Source organism: Aplidium turbinatum, chromosome 10 (genome assembly GCF_918807975.1).
Source record: "Aplidium turbinatum chromosome 10, kaAplTurb1.1, whole genome shotgun sequence".
In the NCBI taxonomy this organism is placed as follows: Eukaryota; Metazoa; Chordata; class Ascidiacea; order Aplousobranchia; family Polyclinidae; genus Aplidium; species Aplidium turbinatum.
This window is the reverse complement of record NC_137481.1, coordinates 11061421-11077372: the sequence shown is the minus strand read 5'-3', so window position 1 is coordinate 11077372 and position 15952 is coordinate 11061421. Positions and strand designations below refer to the sequence as shown.

The 15952-nt window shown below is 40.1% G+C and overlaps 2 protein-coding genes across 3 annotated transcripts in view; one reads left to right on the top strand and one right to left on the bottom strand.

Annotated features, from left to right (window-relative positions):
• The window catches only part of LOC145778954 (MYND-type zinc finger-containing chromatin reader ZMYND8-like), a 17643-nt gene extending 14416 nt beyond the window's left edge, over window positions 1–3227 (top strand). The window contains exon 22 of the mRNA XM_082590541.1: window positions 325–3227. Within this exon, the coding sequence (XP_082446667.1) occupies window positions 325–1931 (1607 nt within the window). The 3' untranslated portion in view covers window positions 1932–3227. The remainder of the gene's footprint in view (window positions 1–324) is intronic.
• LOC145777890 (uncharacterized) lies at window positions 3165–15952 on the bottom strand. 2 transcript variants are annotated; one of them, XM_082589246.1, is made up of 18 exons: window positions 15802–15952; window positions 15409–15470; window positions 14793–14919; window positions 14352–14459; window positions 14036–14133; window positions 13789–13907; window positions 13227–13415; window positions 12858–12979; window positions 12341–12466; window positions 11841–12023; window positions 8397–11276; window positions 6938–7176; window positions 6304–6596; window positions 5964–6046; window positions 5554–5829; window positions 5234–5321; window positions 3780–3953; window positions 3165–3588 (listed from the first exon to the last, which is right to left on the bottom strand). In XM_082589246.1, the coding sequence occupies exons 1-18, from the start codon at window positions 15925–15927 to the stop codon at window positions 3296–3298; spliced, it is 5586 nt and encodes a 1861-aa protein (XP_082445372.1). In that variant the 5' UTR covers window positions 15928–15952; the 3' UTR covers window positions 3165–3295. The 2 variants fall into 2 exon arrangements, with proteins under 2 accessions (XP_082445372.1, XP_082445373.1); XM_082589247.1 differs by lacking the exons at window positions 3165–3588; window positions 5234–5321 and having other exon boundaries at window positions 3800–3953.

Below are 15952 nucleotides of genomic sequence, written 5' to 3'. Positions count from 1 at the left end.
ATATTATAGCTGGGAAACGTATCTGGAAGTAGGAGAAAAACAAAAAACTAGAGTTAGATAGAAGCTCTGCACATTAGAAATACCCGAGTTGTATGAAGCAATAAAGAGTTGAGTTGCGAAGAAGGGTCTATAAAATACACCAGTGTCAACATCCACTGAACTGGATCTGGTGGAGTGATCTATGATTAATTGATTTACTTAAACATTTTATATATTTAAACACTTTTTTTGCTTAATTGACATGAATATCTTTGTTTACAGTCTCTATTGCCACAAAGAAATCTTTATGCGCAGTTGTAGATTTAACTCGAATATGTTTTGCAGATTTGAAGATGGCACAAATTCGTCAAAGCTGCGAGAAAGAAAAAGGCCACATGCTTGATGCCGCGAGGAGGAAGAGTGAGGCCGAGAAGACTCGAGCCATTGAAGAGACGAAGAAGAAGCAGTGGTGTGCCAACTGCGGCAAGGAAGCAATATTCTATTGCTGTTGGAACACCAGTTACTGTGACTATCCTTGTCAAGTCAAACACTGGTCAAAACACATGACAACCTGCTCGCAAGCAGCAGATCGCGGAGCTGCGGCGCCAACTGGATCGAAGCAACAAATTTCAAGCTCACCTGGTTCTACTCCGTCGAAGCCAGTTACCGCCAACAGTCCTGAGCCTGTGTCAATAGCGACACCCGAACCCGCAACAGAAGACATTAATAATAATGATGATGACCATAGTGATAACGATATGATGATTATTGACGAGTCTGTGCACAAGGAAGCTATAGATACAAACGAACCTCTCCAATCGCCACAACATGAAGTTGCCTCAAAATCGCAAACGAGTAAAGACCTTCCAACTAATTCACCATCCACAACTGCTGCGACGAAAATATCTCCTGATAAACGCATCCGGCATTCTCCAAGCCCACCACAGCCGTTGTCTGGAGCGGTAGTATCTGCTCTTACCAGCGAAACTAAGGTGAAAACTGCCCCTGTCAAACCGAGCCCAACAGCAACTTCTCCACCTACTGGCCAAACACCTGCAAAAGTTGTGCCTGCGAAGTTGATTGATGATATCTTTTCAAAGGTGCATAAAGAAACGTCCAGTGACACAGCTTCTGCAACATCCTTGCTGGTCACTGGTCCACCCATTGGCAGCCCTCATTCGCAATCATCTTTTGCACACGATGGGAAAGTGCACTCATCTGGAAACGTAATAAGTGCAATAGGAGAACGTCTTTTGAAAGCCAAGAGTAAACTCCCTGAGAGTGACTCTTTGCTGGGTACAGACATCAAAACCGTCACAGACACTGAGGAAGTAGGACAGACCAAAGCGAAAAAAACGTTATCAACCGAAAACGACGACGTCATAACTGCCAGTCAATCTGATTTTTCGCTCAAAAAGGAAATTGAAAACATCTCTAAATCTCTTACTTCTGAAATGAGTACAGAGTCTGAGTATGTGTCTGCGGATACTTCCACGAGCGTGTCTCAACATCAAAGTGCTGATGATGAGTTTCTTAAATCAAAGATTTTATCTTTTCCTGAGCTGATGGAAGACGATGATATTGTTGAAGAATCTACACAAAGAGAGTCATTTTATGACGAACAGAAGCTTGATGTTGAAATGGTTCCTACATTCGAAGAGGATGTAGTTGAGGAAGAATTGGAATGCGAAGTCACCATCGGCGATCCATCTTCGCCTTTCATCCCTTCAGAATCGTTTGCATTGGATTTCCCCTGTCAACCTCCTGTTGATTCAGTTCAAGTTATTGAAGCAAACCGGAATAAACCAGATCAATCCGGTGACGCAAACTTTTCTTCGACTGGTGAAAGCTATCCGTCAGCGTCTTTTTTGAACCAGTCACCTGACGTAAGCACTGAAAACGACACTTGGGTAGTAACCAGTGACTCAGCGACACCAACATCACCTGATTAGACATGACCGCGCTTACCGCAGTTCCATTTACCACAAAACTTCCCACCGTTGTGTGGACGCACCTCACAGCATGATGCAGTGTTATTGCCTGCAGAGTGGTGTCCAGATGTTAGTGGAGGACGCCGGTTGGGTGTTTGAATTAGTGAGCCTGTGTTAGTTTCTAAGATTATCAAAACAATCACTCAATTCCCCCGACAGCAGTAATCTAGGGGGGTTATTTCCGTGACTTCCCAATCCTGCAATATTGTCGCAGTTGTTGCACAGCAAGCTAAATGCTGTCTCTACTCTCTATCCTACTAGAGGATTCAAACTAGCTATACGTTGCCGTGTGCTGTACATAGATTGCTGTGATGGTCACAGGTCATGTGTGTTGTTTCTTGACCACAGAATTATTTTGTTTTGCGATGACCTGCAACTCAGCTGGCAACCGTTGCCTTTTTACATGTGGCTACGCTGAAACGGTTTTCTAAGTGCGTGCAACATAAAGGCTACGTTTAGTCAATAGGCTATTTGACAATATCTCGATACAATATTTTCTGAACTTGACGTTTTCCTTTTAGTTACCATGAATTACGTTCAAAATTTGTTGTTTTTCAAACGTTGTACTGTTTTGTTTTCAAGTTTGCATCTGTTACGATCGCCAAAATCCTTCCTTCACGTCTGCGTATATACAAAGGACAGATTTTTGGGATGCTTTGAGTCAAATGATTTTATCTGTATTTATGGATCTCGTCTCTTCACATTGGTTAATGGTTATGTGCTGCAGCTTACAACCACTCATTGTATATCTCCGTTCCTCTGCCAAAAATCACACTCACGTCTATTAACACTTGTGCCCTTTGAGTGACTTTTTCATTAGCCTTTTGTCAAATAAATAAAATCCGTTATTTTTACGCTGCCGCGTTGAATCAATGTAAAAGTGACGGATTTTGCTGTCTGGGTTGCGATTGCGCCACTCACTGCCGTATTCCTTGTTCGTTTTTCGCCTCTAATTTCAGGGTTTGTGAAACTTGTGATTTCAGATTCTAATTCCGCTACGGTGATTGCGTAATATCTGTATGCAATGGTTGTACTGTATATCTATATACAATACATACTGCTGAGACCTCATGCCTCTATAATTATGAATACACGGTTGCATGTACTGTACAGACAATTTGTCTGGTCTTCAAATAAGTCGTAGATGGTAACTTGCCATTTGTTTAGCTGAAATAACGTTACAATCAGTTGATTGTTATGTTTTTACTTCATGTAATGTCACAGTGGAACTAATTTGGTTCAAAAAATAAGCAGCAAAACAAATGAGTCAATGTATGACAATATAACAAATGTCAACAGAATGAATTCGTCGCTTATCGGAAGACTCAAGATCGGCCCCACAGTAATGTCTTGATTGACGTGGTATCGGATAACATTCTCTGCGGTTTTGTGACGTTCTCAATCCTATGGACGTAATTGCGAAGGGTTTTCTCTGGACAAAGAACGACCAACTGAGGGAGAAACGGATGCTTCTGCTTTTTTCCAGCGGCTACGCTCATCGAGCAAGCGTCCCGGGTTGCAACAAGCCAGGCATTGACAGCCATGTACGCGGTTTGTGGTTTGCAAACGAACAATCGTAGAACGGTGATGGCGACGGAACATTGCACGTGACAAGGAGCTGAAAACAAATTGTTACATCAACATTTCATTCGCACGAAAACTTGTAAGTCACAAAAATCAAACTAAATTCACCAAGCCGGTTTACATCAAGCTTTGTAAATAAGTTGTGGCGCATAACACAGGAAATATAGTGGACCCGCGTCATCTATCATCAGAATCGAATATCCCAACAGTTAATAACAGACTCACCTATCTTCAAATACCGAGTGGATAAGTTACGCAACACCATGCAAAGGGTTTCAAAGTAGGACACCGCTTGGTTGACAACTGGTTGGCCGGGGTGGCGCGTTTGCTGCCTCGCCACGATAACTGATAGCACTGACGACAAGCCACGCAAGGTAGCCATCATACACGCGTCCGATACTGGAAAGAATCAACAGCGGTTGATGGCATTGACCAAGACAGAAAAATCAGCTTTTCGCACATAAAAACGTCTGATTTGCTCCGATAATACAATGCTTGTCAATATGCTCTACTTAACTTTATAGCGACAGTTGTAGCAAGTTTAGTTTCCCAGAGTCGGTACTTGCGGGGACGACCACGTAGAGGTACTTGCTTTCGTCCCCACAATATGCTCTGAATGATGCAGTCGGGATGACACTTTATAGTTTAAAATTGTTTTGCAGCTCAGAATTTTGTGCAGTCACATCTAGTGTAGGCAGGGCCGTTGACAAGATTTCTCAGGCCCAGTACCAATTTATTTTCATGCCCCCTTCATCGATGAAGTTATGAATATAAAGGCTGTGTACAAACTTTTATTGATGTCGTTTAAGCATTGGTCATTTAACAAATCTTGCGCAATCTTAAAATTTCTTGAACCGCAAAACTCACTATCTCCATCTAGCGGTTGCTTTTTTGAACTTTTATTTGTCACATGGCGCTAGAGTATTACTTCCTGATTCCATTGATGTTTCACTGGTCATTCTAGGCTGACTAGAAGAAAATTTTCGGCACTGCAGACAGTCAAAAAGTTTTCAATTTGATTTGGGAAAGGTGTTTGGGCCTAGGTCAAACATTTGCTGATTGCTGCAATCTGAAAAGCGGTTTTGGTCTAACTTTTAGTGCAGAATTAGGGATAGTAATCTTCTTACCAGTGCCATTTCAGTATTTGAGTTTGAACAAATATTAGCCTGTTTATTTTGAAATTCGTGTTTCGGGTAATATTTGTGGTTAGGAAAATCACTATACTAAACTAAATTCTTATTTTACTGTTTGGTGGCAGAAGTGGCTATTTTACCACCAGAGAGCTGAAGTGGGCCCGGTACTTTACCATCTGACGGCTGAAATGGCTGTTTTAACCTCTGATGGCAATTCCTTTAGATCTGATTATATTAAGATCTTGATAATGTTTGAAGTCGCGGGGAATTTTTTAAATCCGGACACCTTAAATATTCCGCCCTGGTCCAAAAGTACCACCTAGACCCCCCTGTCAACGCCCCTGAGTGTAGGTACAACACATCACTATTGGGGCTGTGGAATCAGACTAAGAATACCCGGCCATGCAGCCGACAACCTTATTACCACACGTTAATCTCAACGCAATAAATCACTGAGCAAGTCTTTTCTTGTGGTGTTCGCGATTTTAGATTTAGATTTTAACTTCATAAAAAAAAAAAAAGAACATGCACCGAGTCGTGTCACACCTGGTTTATTTTCATCATTGTCTGTCGGCTGCGTGATTAAACTCCGAGACCACTCGTTCAACCAAAGCCAAAACTTCTTTTCAATAACCTGTAGTTGAGTTATACGGAGACGGTGAAATCAAGCTGTTTGATTAACAGCAGAGGCAACCAAAATAAACTTTATGAATAAAATGAAAACGAAACATTCTACATGAAAAGTGGCTAAGTTCAGTAAAGCAAGAGCTTCCGTGATGCTTTGGGGGTTACAGCAGAGCACGATGAGGTCCTCAAATGGAGTAGACCAGAGCTCTTTATAAAGAATACAACAAAGGGCGTCTCACCTCAGCTGTGACGAATGTCAAGCTTTTTTCATGAGCAAGAAACTCCAAAGATAGAAAAACGTCATCCATGTCTTCCACAACCAGATTCATGACATCCATTTTTGACAATCCATCCACGATCTTGGTGTATTCCTCCCTGTGCAATTTTGCATGTTCGATGTTAAAGACACAAGTGTCGAAGATCTTCTTCCACCGAGAGTCGGGATGTTTTCCTTCCACTAATCGAGAAGTATTTTCATCATCACTCCAACCGACCATCTTTTCAAGGAGATGAATCTGACAAAGCAGCGCAATGGGTTAATACAAATCACCAATGTCCGTTCTAAAAGCAAAAATTGACCCATTTTGACATTGATTCAACGTCTGCAGACATTAACCAACATCTTATCTATATCCAACACTTTACTCACATAGCAGCGAATGTTTTCCTTGAACTCCGGACGCTTGTTGTCCATAAAATATTTTTCCGCTTGAAACATCATGGTATAAATCACTGCAAATAATAAAATATATGATTTGAATAGAACGATTTAATGGCAGTTGAGGGCAGAAAACAATCTCTCCAGTACATGCACAATCAAATAAGTTAAACAGATATTCATGTCGAGATAAAGAAACATATTTCAAAGCACAACCACCATCCAGCATATGTCACGGTGTTTACATACATTACATAATCGTCACAAGACGTTGAAACCATGTTCAAAAAGATAACTTTAGCCAACCGGAGAGTTATCATAACAAACCTACCTAATTTTCCAGAATGTGGGAAGTGCTTTGAGAACGCTGCTGGGTAGCACGCGATGCAATCATAAAGAATGTGGCTGATGTCACCGAATGACTTTGCCAAGGATACGTAGCGACAGATGTCAATGGGACCACGCGCACAACCAACGCTACGACACAAGCTGACAAATATTCTGACAAGAGAGGCAGTCTGAGCTTTGTTCAGGCGACCATAAGTCAAAATAGGCGATATCACTTTGCGTATTGCACCGTCATCTTTACAAATCGATGGAGATGTGGAAATTGACTTCCCATACCTGAGCAAAGCACAATATCCGTGTCAAGTACTGTAAAGGTAATCCCCATACTTGAGACCAAGCATCGGAGTATGGAAAAAAAGACTCAGGCTCATGTGTTAAGCCTTCGGCATTAATGACAGTAGGGAACCGGTTTCTTTCTCGCGTCCGCATTTCTTTCAGCAACTACGCCAGTTTATTACATGTAGGGTGGAGCACTCGAGCTGAACGTGTTTCTTTCAACAATCTGCTTGAGCCAGGAATCGCATGCTTGAAAAGCGAGCGCCTTATCCTCTGCGCCATACTACCGCAATACGCAAAAACAAAGCTGTAACATTGCAAAAAAATCGCCACTAACTTACTTGCACAGGATTTTCAAAGCAGTTGGAATGACATGAGCCTCAGTTATTCCCTTCCCGCGTTCACTACGAAGCTCATCGACAGCAACCACCATCATAACAAAGCGGTACTCGGAGTCCGGCAGGAGATCTTTTATCCCTAAATCTCCTACGTCATCCATGACATCCAAATAAGGAGTGAGGACACATTCTGGAGTCTCTTCGGAAGCATGACTAGCCATGGCAGCTAACCACTGAATGATCTGTAAAACAAAAACAATGCATTTCAAGATTTCTGTTGAGTAGTTTGAGAGGAAAAACAGCGAAGCAGAATATTTCCAAAAGGCCAACTGTGTATTTAATACTCGAGCATAGGTCGAGATTTTCGCGAGTGATTTTCACCTCAAAAAGGCAGGTTAGACTTTTACACGGGACAAGCTGTTGTTTCCAGCTCGGCAGCCTTCAAAAATAATGCATTTTTGCTGCGGCAAAAGCATTGCCGACGTAGATTCCCGATTGTGAAATGGCGTCGGCCTATTCAAAAGTAAAAGTTTTGAATACGTTCATTTGCAGTGATTCAAACTTAATTTTCAAACTTAATGATTTCTTGTCAATTCTTTACTTCATACACTTGTTGAGCGATATGCAAAGCACGAGACAAAACAGCAAAAAGTACTGTTTTAAGCGATCAATTTTTTATTTTTGCGTGTTGGATACAATAGTTATTATTGCGTAATATTCCATGATCGTTGAAGTTGACGTCAAACCTTAGCGGCCGCATAAAACAATGATGTCAGGTTGGCTAGGTGATAACAGCGGTAAGAGACGTCGTTAATGCAGGCAATATCTGCGACCAAGACCATTAAATACAGGAAGGCCGTGCTAATTTTCATGTGTTAATGAGAGGATTTCGATTCTCGTGCGTCTGATAACAAATCAATGAATTCTGTTGAATCATATTGATCTCACAGCGGAAAGACCTCGTTGAAAATAGCGCGTCTAATTTAGCTGGTTTACTTATTATTGTCGTGAATACGTGACTATTCCAGCAGCGTAAGTTACTCTAAGCTCTACTTAGAAATTTCCTCAGCGTATGTCAATGCCAATACTTAGATCAACCATCGAATGGTAATGTCGGGAATAAGCTATTCGATTTATACACGGGAGAAGGAAATATCACCGATTTTCAGCTCAAAAGTAGGGGTTCGACTTATACACGAGATCGACCTATACTCGAGTATATACGGCAACCATTTGTTTACGTTTAAGGCATTTTTGTATATTATCATTGTGACGTTTGTTGAGTGGAGTTGTCACTAACATACTTTAGTTTTTGGTAAAGTCATAAAGATATCGTTGCAAGACCTACAGCACATAGTCGTTTGCTGTCTGGGGAGATACATATTGAAACAAACCACATTGATGATACTGTTGGCTCACTACATAGTACACAACCATATAGTTTTCGTCCGAGAATTCTCACCGTGACCGCAGGTAATACAGGAAACTTCTTCTTCACAGGATCTAAGACGCCGAAACTTTGCACTGATTCCAATATTGCCGCTTGGGAAGATGGGCTTGTTTTACTAGCGGTTTGATTTGACCCTGCTTGAAACACGTCTTTTCGACTAGGTCTTTCAGGAGAGTGGCCTCTGTTATTACTGTCATCATTTGTTTGGGTTAAACACGACGCATTATCACAATTTATAGTCGGAGAACAAGTGGCAGTGTTTTGTAATGCTTCAGAAGGTAATCGAGTTAACCTGACAGACACACGAGCTTGTTTGGCAGTTTGGATAGCCACGGCTTCTCCTGAGGGAGGTGAAGAACTAACTTCAAGATTTTTGGTGTCTGATTTCTCTCCATGAGATAAATTCTGTTCTTCTTGTTGATGCATTTCAACCTCATTAATTTCATCTTGATGCAAGTTAAATTCTTTCGCTTCAGATGGTGAGTTTTGTTCCCGTATAGGATCTTTTATTGGAGAAAGCAAGACGACCTCATCCAGCGGAGACAGAAAATTGTCTTCATCTATTGGACACATTAAGCACTCCTCTGGTACGGGAAGGTCTTCTTCAGCAGAAAGCCCGACGTTTCGGTCGGTCAGCACAGGCAAAACCTGCTCTTCGGCTGCCGATACCCAGTCACAGTCTTCAACTGTTGGAAGGAAACCCTTTCCTCCGTGTACTTTCCCTGATGTAGCTTCAGAGGAGTTAACCGCACAGGACTTTTCTTCTTTATCAACAAAATTATGAGTAGTTGTGACAACATTTAAGCGGTCAGGCTCAACATTGTCGTCAGTAGTAAGTGAATTCGAAGCAACCACCTTGAAAGGACCAGATGTTTTATGTGTCAAGACGGTGAGAGAAACTGGAGGGTTTTCTCTGCCGGAAGCTAAGGACTCCGTGGACACACTGGAGCTGGTATTATAGGGAGAGCTCACGTTAGAAAAATCTCCCAAAAGTGCAGGATCGAGGGACTGTGCTTTCGTCACCGGCTTCATAGTTGGGATGGGCCTGGCTTGGACAGGGGCTTCACAGCTGAACCTCCGGGGGGTATCGCTGATGTTAAACGCACTTCCTTGCCTTGTGTCTTCAGCCAAACTCGACAAAGTGCTTCTTTGCGCTGTTAGTTTCTTAAAATTCTTGGACTTTGTGTTTGACATCTTCTGGAATGTTGTTGGTTCAGTGGTACTTGATGAGAAACTGAAGGCAGTACAGAGGTCGGCACTTGGTGAGACGGATGACCGGCTATCTTCATCCGCTTTACTTTGACTGGCAGAAGCAGCACATTCATCCGCGGAAAAGGCTTCTTCCGTCCTTGGACAAAACGAATCGTCATTTTTAAGACTTGGTGCAGAAATTTCAACGCTACGAAGGGGGGATAGTGGTAATGTTGGTATCAGTTCAGCCATATCTTGCAATATGTCACTCAGCTCAAGAAGTTCTGGTACTCTTGAAATAGCTTCTTCTTCGGAATGACCACCGACTGATACGTCATCTTCAGATAAAACGTCGTCCATTTTCGGTAGAAATTTAAAATTTCCATCCAGTGATTTAGGAGAAAATGTGTTGGGACTGAGACTACCTACAGTAAACGGTAAAGATTTCATGCTGCTCAAGATCGGGTGTTTTTGCAGTGATGATTGTGGCGTTTCAATACATTCATCAGCAATTCCCTCTAATTTCTCATCTTTATCACTGCTTGCATAAGGTTTAGCATTCTTCTTTTCTTTTTCAGGATTTTTGGAAGATGTATGGACATTTTTCTTTTTCTCCGTTTCGTGGGCATGAGGGGGCTTTCTAGAAATCACTTTTAATTTTTTCGAAGCTTTCACTTTCCCATCAGACCTAGCTTTACGTTTCTTTGCTGTTGAAAACTGCAATGCTTCGTCTGTTTTGGCGTTAACTGAATCACATGCCATGCTTTCGTCTTCTTCAATTGGATGAATAAAAGCTGTTGTAATGGCAGAGATATGGGACATGTTCTTATTTGCACCAGATTCTTCAACTTCAGTGTTCTTCGTATCTTTGCTCGAAGCATCTGTGGACTTTGAAAGATCCGTGGGAGATTTGGAAGAGACAAAAACACTCGGCTGGGTGTGGGGTAGATCGGACGAATTTTCCTGCATCTTCTCAGTTTTCCTGCATCTTATGTTTTCCTGCATCTTCTCATCTTCTGCATCAGCAACAAACGTATCCGGTAAAGCAAGATCTTGAGCCTCAGTCGGATTCGAGGCTTCCGACAAAGATTTACTGATAGAGCGAGTGCGCATGGTGCGACTTTGTGAGGGAGGCTTAACAGGTGAAGACGGCGATTTGTTATCAACATCATGGCCGCTTTCGGATAAGCTTTTGCTTAAAGAGCGAGATCTCCTCCTCACTGGCGACTGTCGCTTACAAAGACTGGCTGTGTCGGACTTTTTAATACTGATTGAATTAATTTGGGCAGTTATGTCTTCATTGTCATCGTCATCAGAAGAAAAGATACTTATTCCTCCGCGCAACGGAGAGTTGCTGTTGGTATGACGTTGCTCTATTTCCGCTCTCTTTTCAGTTGCGTCACTACCGTTTGCCTCAAGTGGGTCAACATCAGTCTTTTTTGAAACTGGTAGGTCAGTGTCGTCCGACTGTTCATCGGGTTTTGGTATTTGGTCGGTTTCCATGATGTTAGAAGCAACTTGTATATGAACATCCATGGAACTGGCTTCGTTTAGTATGCTGCTGTTTTCAGCAGCTTTTGATGGAACCAATGTTGTTATTCTCTCTTGACTCGATTGTTCAGCGGCGGATGATGAATCACCTGTTGAGTTCCCTTGAAGGAATTGTTGCAGCGCAGCGACTGTTTTATTGTCTGCCGATTTCTGCAAGAACAAAAGGCGTTGTTAGCATTTTTAACACCGTTACGCCACTTGGGCATGAAATAACGACAAAAACTAGTGCTTTGAATACTTAGTGACATTTCTGATTTTAAGTCGTTTTTGGTTGAAGTGAAACGAAAACTTGTTATCATCATCATCGGGTTTTGTTTTTTAACGTGCAGGTTCTGCGAAGCATTTCTACGTGGTGTAGGCAATCGCAGATTACAAATAACTAAACAGTCTATAGACTGGAATTACGCATTTATAATTTGTTTTCTAAATTTCAGCCGATCAGTTTTCTTCAATCCGACTGATTTTTGTTTTAGGCTACATTCTAAACAAATAAACAAACTCACGCTCACAAAAGCTGTTATCGCAAACATTCCGTGAATCATGAACGCTTATGAGGCCGAGGTGATATGAATTGTTGTTTGTTTTTTAAACGTGAACCAGTGGCATCTCCGATGATTTCAAGACATTAAAACGCTGGTAGTCCATTTTCGAGATTAAAAGGACTATTTTTCGCATTTTTGTTTTTCCGTAAAATATTGCAACTAACCAACTTACTTTATGCAAGCTAATCAATTTTTTCACAACTTGACGTTCGTGTCCAATCAAACAATGTCTTCTGCAAAACTTTGAAATCTCTTCCTCGACCAAGAAAGTGTCATTTTGAAGTGAACTGACAATTGATTGTATTTCCTTCAATTGTGTTCCAGTGGGGTGATGTAGGAAGCTCCTTAGCGCCCTCTGACCATCAAAACAAAAATAAGATAATTTGAAAAGTGGATTTACAGACATAGCAAGCAAAACCTTAGAAGACAACCACGTTAAAACAAGCAAAGTATAAACGACTACCTCCAGTCATTACGCATTAAGGAAAGATACACGAGAAAGCAGGCAACATTTTAAAATGTTCTTCAACCCATGCAGGGCTGTTTCAAATGCCCACATTTCTTGTTTCCGGCTGAATCGGTAAATAGCAACAGCTCACGTACAGTCGTACACTCAAACAAACACGAGTAGCTAACGATTTGATTTGGACCAGCTTTATCAACGTTGCTTACCTGCTTTTTCTTCTCTAGAATCCTGGCTTTCATCGAGACCGTGGCAACCAACACGGTTTTCATCGGAGGACTGGTGACGTCAGCAAGATGTGGAGTCTCATCTTTCTTTTCGTTTTCATCTTGAGACTGACATTGAATGGAGATGAAGCGTTACTATCACTAGTGCTTCAAACTGTTTTGTTTTTTCAAATTTTCAAAACTGATTTTATTTGCAACCGATATGAACAGTAAAGTTTGGACCCAAAAAATATAAGGGAATACTTCACTCTTCAAATTAAGCTGTGCTTGAAATAAAACGATACTCTTCAAAAATACTATAAAAATATTCTTTAATCGTCTCAAGAAGAGAATTCTGAGACATGTTTCCGATTCGTATTATCAAGTTTGAATGCTGTCGGAAAATATTTTCTCTTTCTTAAGTATTGCTATAGATAACTAACGTTAGTTTAAGGGTATTTGTATACAAGCACTTGCAATCAATACACAGTTGGATAACAAGCTACAAAATGATGCGTACGTCATGTCTTTTTTCATTGGTCATTGTTTCAGCAGGTACGTCAGACGACACGTCACCACCACTGCTGGGCATTCCCCTAATGTGGGCTCGGATGACCGGCTTGTCGACTGTCTTGTGGTTACCTTTGATCAACACAAAAAACAATTTCATGGATTCGGACAACTAAAATTTCTTAAAAAATGAAGCGATTTGGATTAAATATTTAAACATAATTCTGTTAAACAACTTCGTCTTCAACAACACACAATAGTATGAGAAACTGTAATACAGCTTGCCAAAATTCCACATTTTTCACATTGATTCAGCGTCTGCAACGACTCATATACTAAAAGGACGGGTTTTTTCTAGCCGGAAAGAAAAAAATCTTACTGTCATCATCATCGCTCGGATCGGTAGTGAGCGACTTGCGATGCTTTTTTCTTAACTTTTTCTTTTTTTCTGGCAGAGGTGACTTGAACACCTCGCCATGCTGGGCTCCGTCTTCGGCTTTTTGAGGGTCGTCAGAAGGCACAGTGACGTTGTGCTCAGAATCGGTGGTTTGGGAAAATGACCCGGAAGCTAAATGATGCCTCTTGTTAAGTTTGTAACGAAGGGAGGAAGAAAAGACAACAAAATTTTAGATAATTTGCAAAATAAATTTTATACTATTTTCTTCTCTACAACTAAAGCTTGTATCGTGTAAAAAAATAAAAAGGATGATCACATACAACGACATAAAATACGGCTACAAATCTTGAAGCAGGTTCGTGTTACAGGCAGAAGCTTTACAGCAGCACTACAATTCAAGCAGGAACTATTATAATCCGTCGGTTTGTGGTCATTTAACTCAAAACAAACAAAGAAAGCTTTTCAAAATTGGAGATACAAATCATGGCGTCGTTTACAAAAAGCTTCTCAGTTGGTTTCAAATCACAAAGCAGCCAGTACCGACCTCTATTTCTTCGATTTCTGATACGTTCTTGTAAAGCTTCGTTTTTCTTGTTTAATACGGCATTATCCTTTTCTAAAGTCTGAACAAGCTTTTTCTGCTTTGCTACTTCCTTCGTTAACCTGAAAAAAAAATGCATGGAAATACAATGCAGCCGTTCACTATACAATTTTTATTTAATCTTTGTAGTATTTAATCCACAAGTACTGAGCATAGACTAACATGGTAAAAAAAAATAAGCCGGACTTACTGATCCTTTGCTTTGTTGTGCTTTTTCCAATTAGTATCAATTAGTCCAATTTCCTCCCTTAGTTCAACGATTTTGTCTTCCAACATTTTTTTCGTCATCTTAACAAACAAGAAATAATTTATTAAAATAAAACGCAAAAGCGTCCATACTTCTCCCAGCAAAGATGACAGGGGAAGTGGAGTTGTATTTAGGGATGTGCCGATTAATCGGCACATCCTTAGTTGTATTTGCTATTATCTTGTATTTATAACGCAACCAATGACATTGACGAATGTGAAATAGTTTAAACAACACCAAAAGCTCATGCTTTACTCACTTCTATGCTCTTAATTTGATCATTCAAGTTCCCATTAACTTGCTTTAACAGCTCGATTTCTTTAGTTTGTTGGTCCAACAGGGTGGGATTCTTATCAGCTAAAACCGACTGAAAAATAAGCCCAAGATGGCATGACATACGACTGTGCTATAAACACTTCAAGACAAAAAGTTCAGGAAACATTTTTAAATGACAGAAATGTGGATGTTGAACAAGCAAGAAACTATAACAAAAAAATACCGGCACTGAAAACACAACAAACTCTTGCAAGGGTTAACAATCAAAAGTTGAAACGGAGCAATCAATTACTCAGTAATCCGTTAATAATAAAACTTTGAAACGGAGCAATCAATTACTCAGTAATCCGTTAATAATAAAACTTGAGGTTTAATAGCCAAGGAAATGCTTTAAATATTCAAATACTGGATGTCGTAGTCATACCTTCAACTGTGCTTTAATCAATTGATTATCTATCTCTTTTCTTTTGTTTTCTTGTTCCAGTGTTTTGATTCGTTGTTGTGAATCTTCAAGTTGTTCCTTTGCTTGTGCATACATTCCAATGAGATTGCTTCAAATAAATCATCTTTAAGTAGTTCACAAAATATGGTATATTTGTTTATAAAACAGGAAAAAATAAAAAAATCAATCAAATATTAGATATACAGACAGCTTTACAGATAAATTGGATGGTCAACTTTCCAAGGTTTTTGTGCATTTAACCAACATAATTATGCAACTATTATCTGTATGAGGTTATCCCATGATTTGGCATTTAGGAATCTGACGCAATAAAACGGTTTATGCATGCCATATGATTTAACTAATTTCGGCTGTGCTGTATGATATAGAAATGAATGAGTTTCGTTCCTGGTATGCATCCAGCATTCGTGAAGTGGACTTAGGGTAAGAACATAGTAGGCTGTACAGAAACTGTTTGCTTTGTAAAGCAGTGAAACCAATACATAACAAACCAATATGAAAAATGTGTTGTTTATATATTATTATACTGTAACTACATGTACACAACCATAAAGTTAATAAATTACTTATTACTTACTCTGTAAAAATAATCTTTTTCTTTATCATATTGAAAGTCTTCTGATACCGCTGATCAGCTTTCTGTAAAGCAAAAGTGAAAACAAATGTAAAAAAATTTACAAACAGCACATATGTAAAAATTTCTAGAAAATAACATACAATGTGAGACTTCCACAATGTTGAACCATTTATTAGTTGACATGTGACCAAACTGACCATTGTACCCTCCAGTTAAGTTGACCCTCAAGGTTTTGAAGAAATAATGGCAATAAAAACATTAAAATAATTGCTCAACTTTATTAGCACTTATTGGTAATGGTTTATTTCCTGTAGGCAATACATCTGGTCACAAGGTTGCTGAATTAATAACATTTTGAAAAGCTGCTACAAGTCCACTCAAAAATCAACTTACATGTGCATGTTGGCGACATTGATCGCACCATTGTGGTGCAGCATTCTGCTCTGCCGCAGTGACAGTAGACGAACTGGATACAGGGTCATTGAATGTTAAGTCAGCCATGGGAATATTTTTATCCATGCTCAAATAAATAGCTTAAAAAACT

Coding starts and splice junctions, on each gene's coding strand:
- LOC145777890 (XM_082589246.1), bottom strand. CDS start 15,927: ATGGATAAAAATATTCCCATGGCTGACTTAACATTCAATGACCCTGTA. Junction 14,920..15,408: donor AAAAAGATTATTTTTACAGA/GTAAGTAATAAG, acceptor ATTTATTTGAAG/CAATCTCATTGGAATGTATG. Junction 3,954..5,233: donor CAATGATGAAAATAAACCAG/GTGTGACACGAC, acceptor GATTCTTTCCAG/TATCGGACGCGTGTATGATG.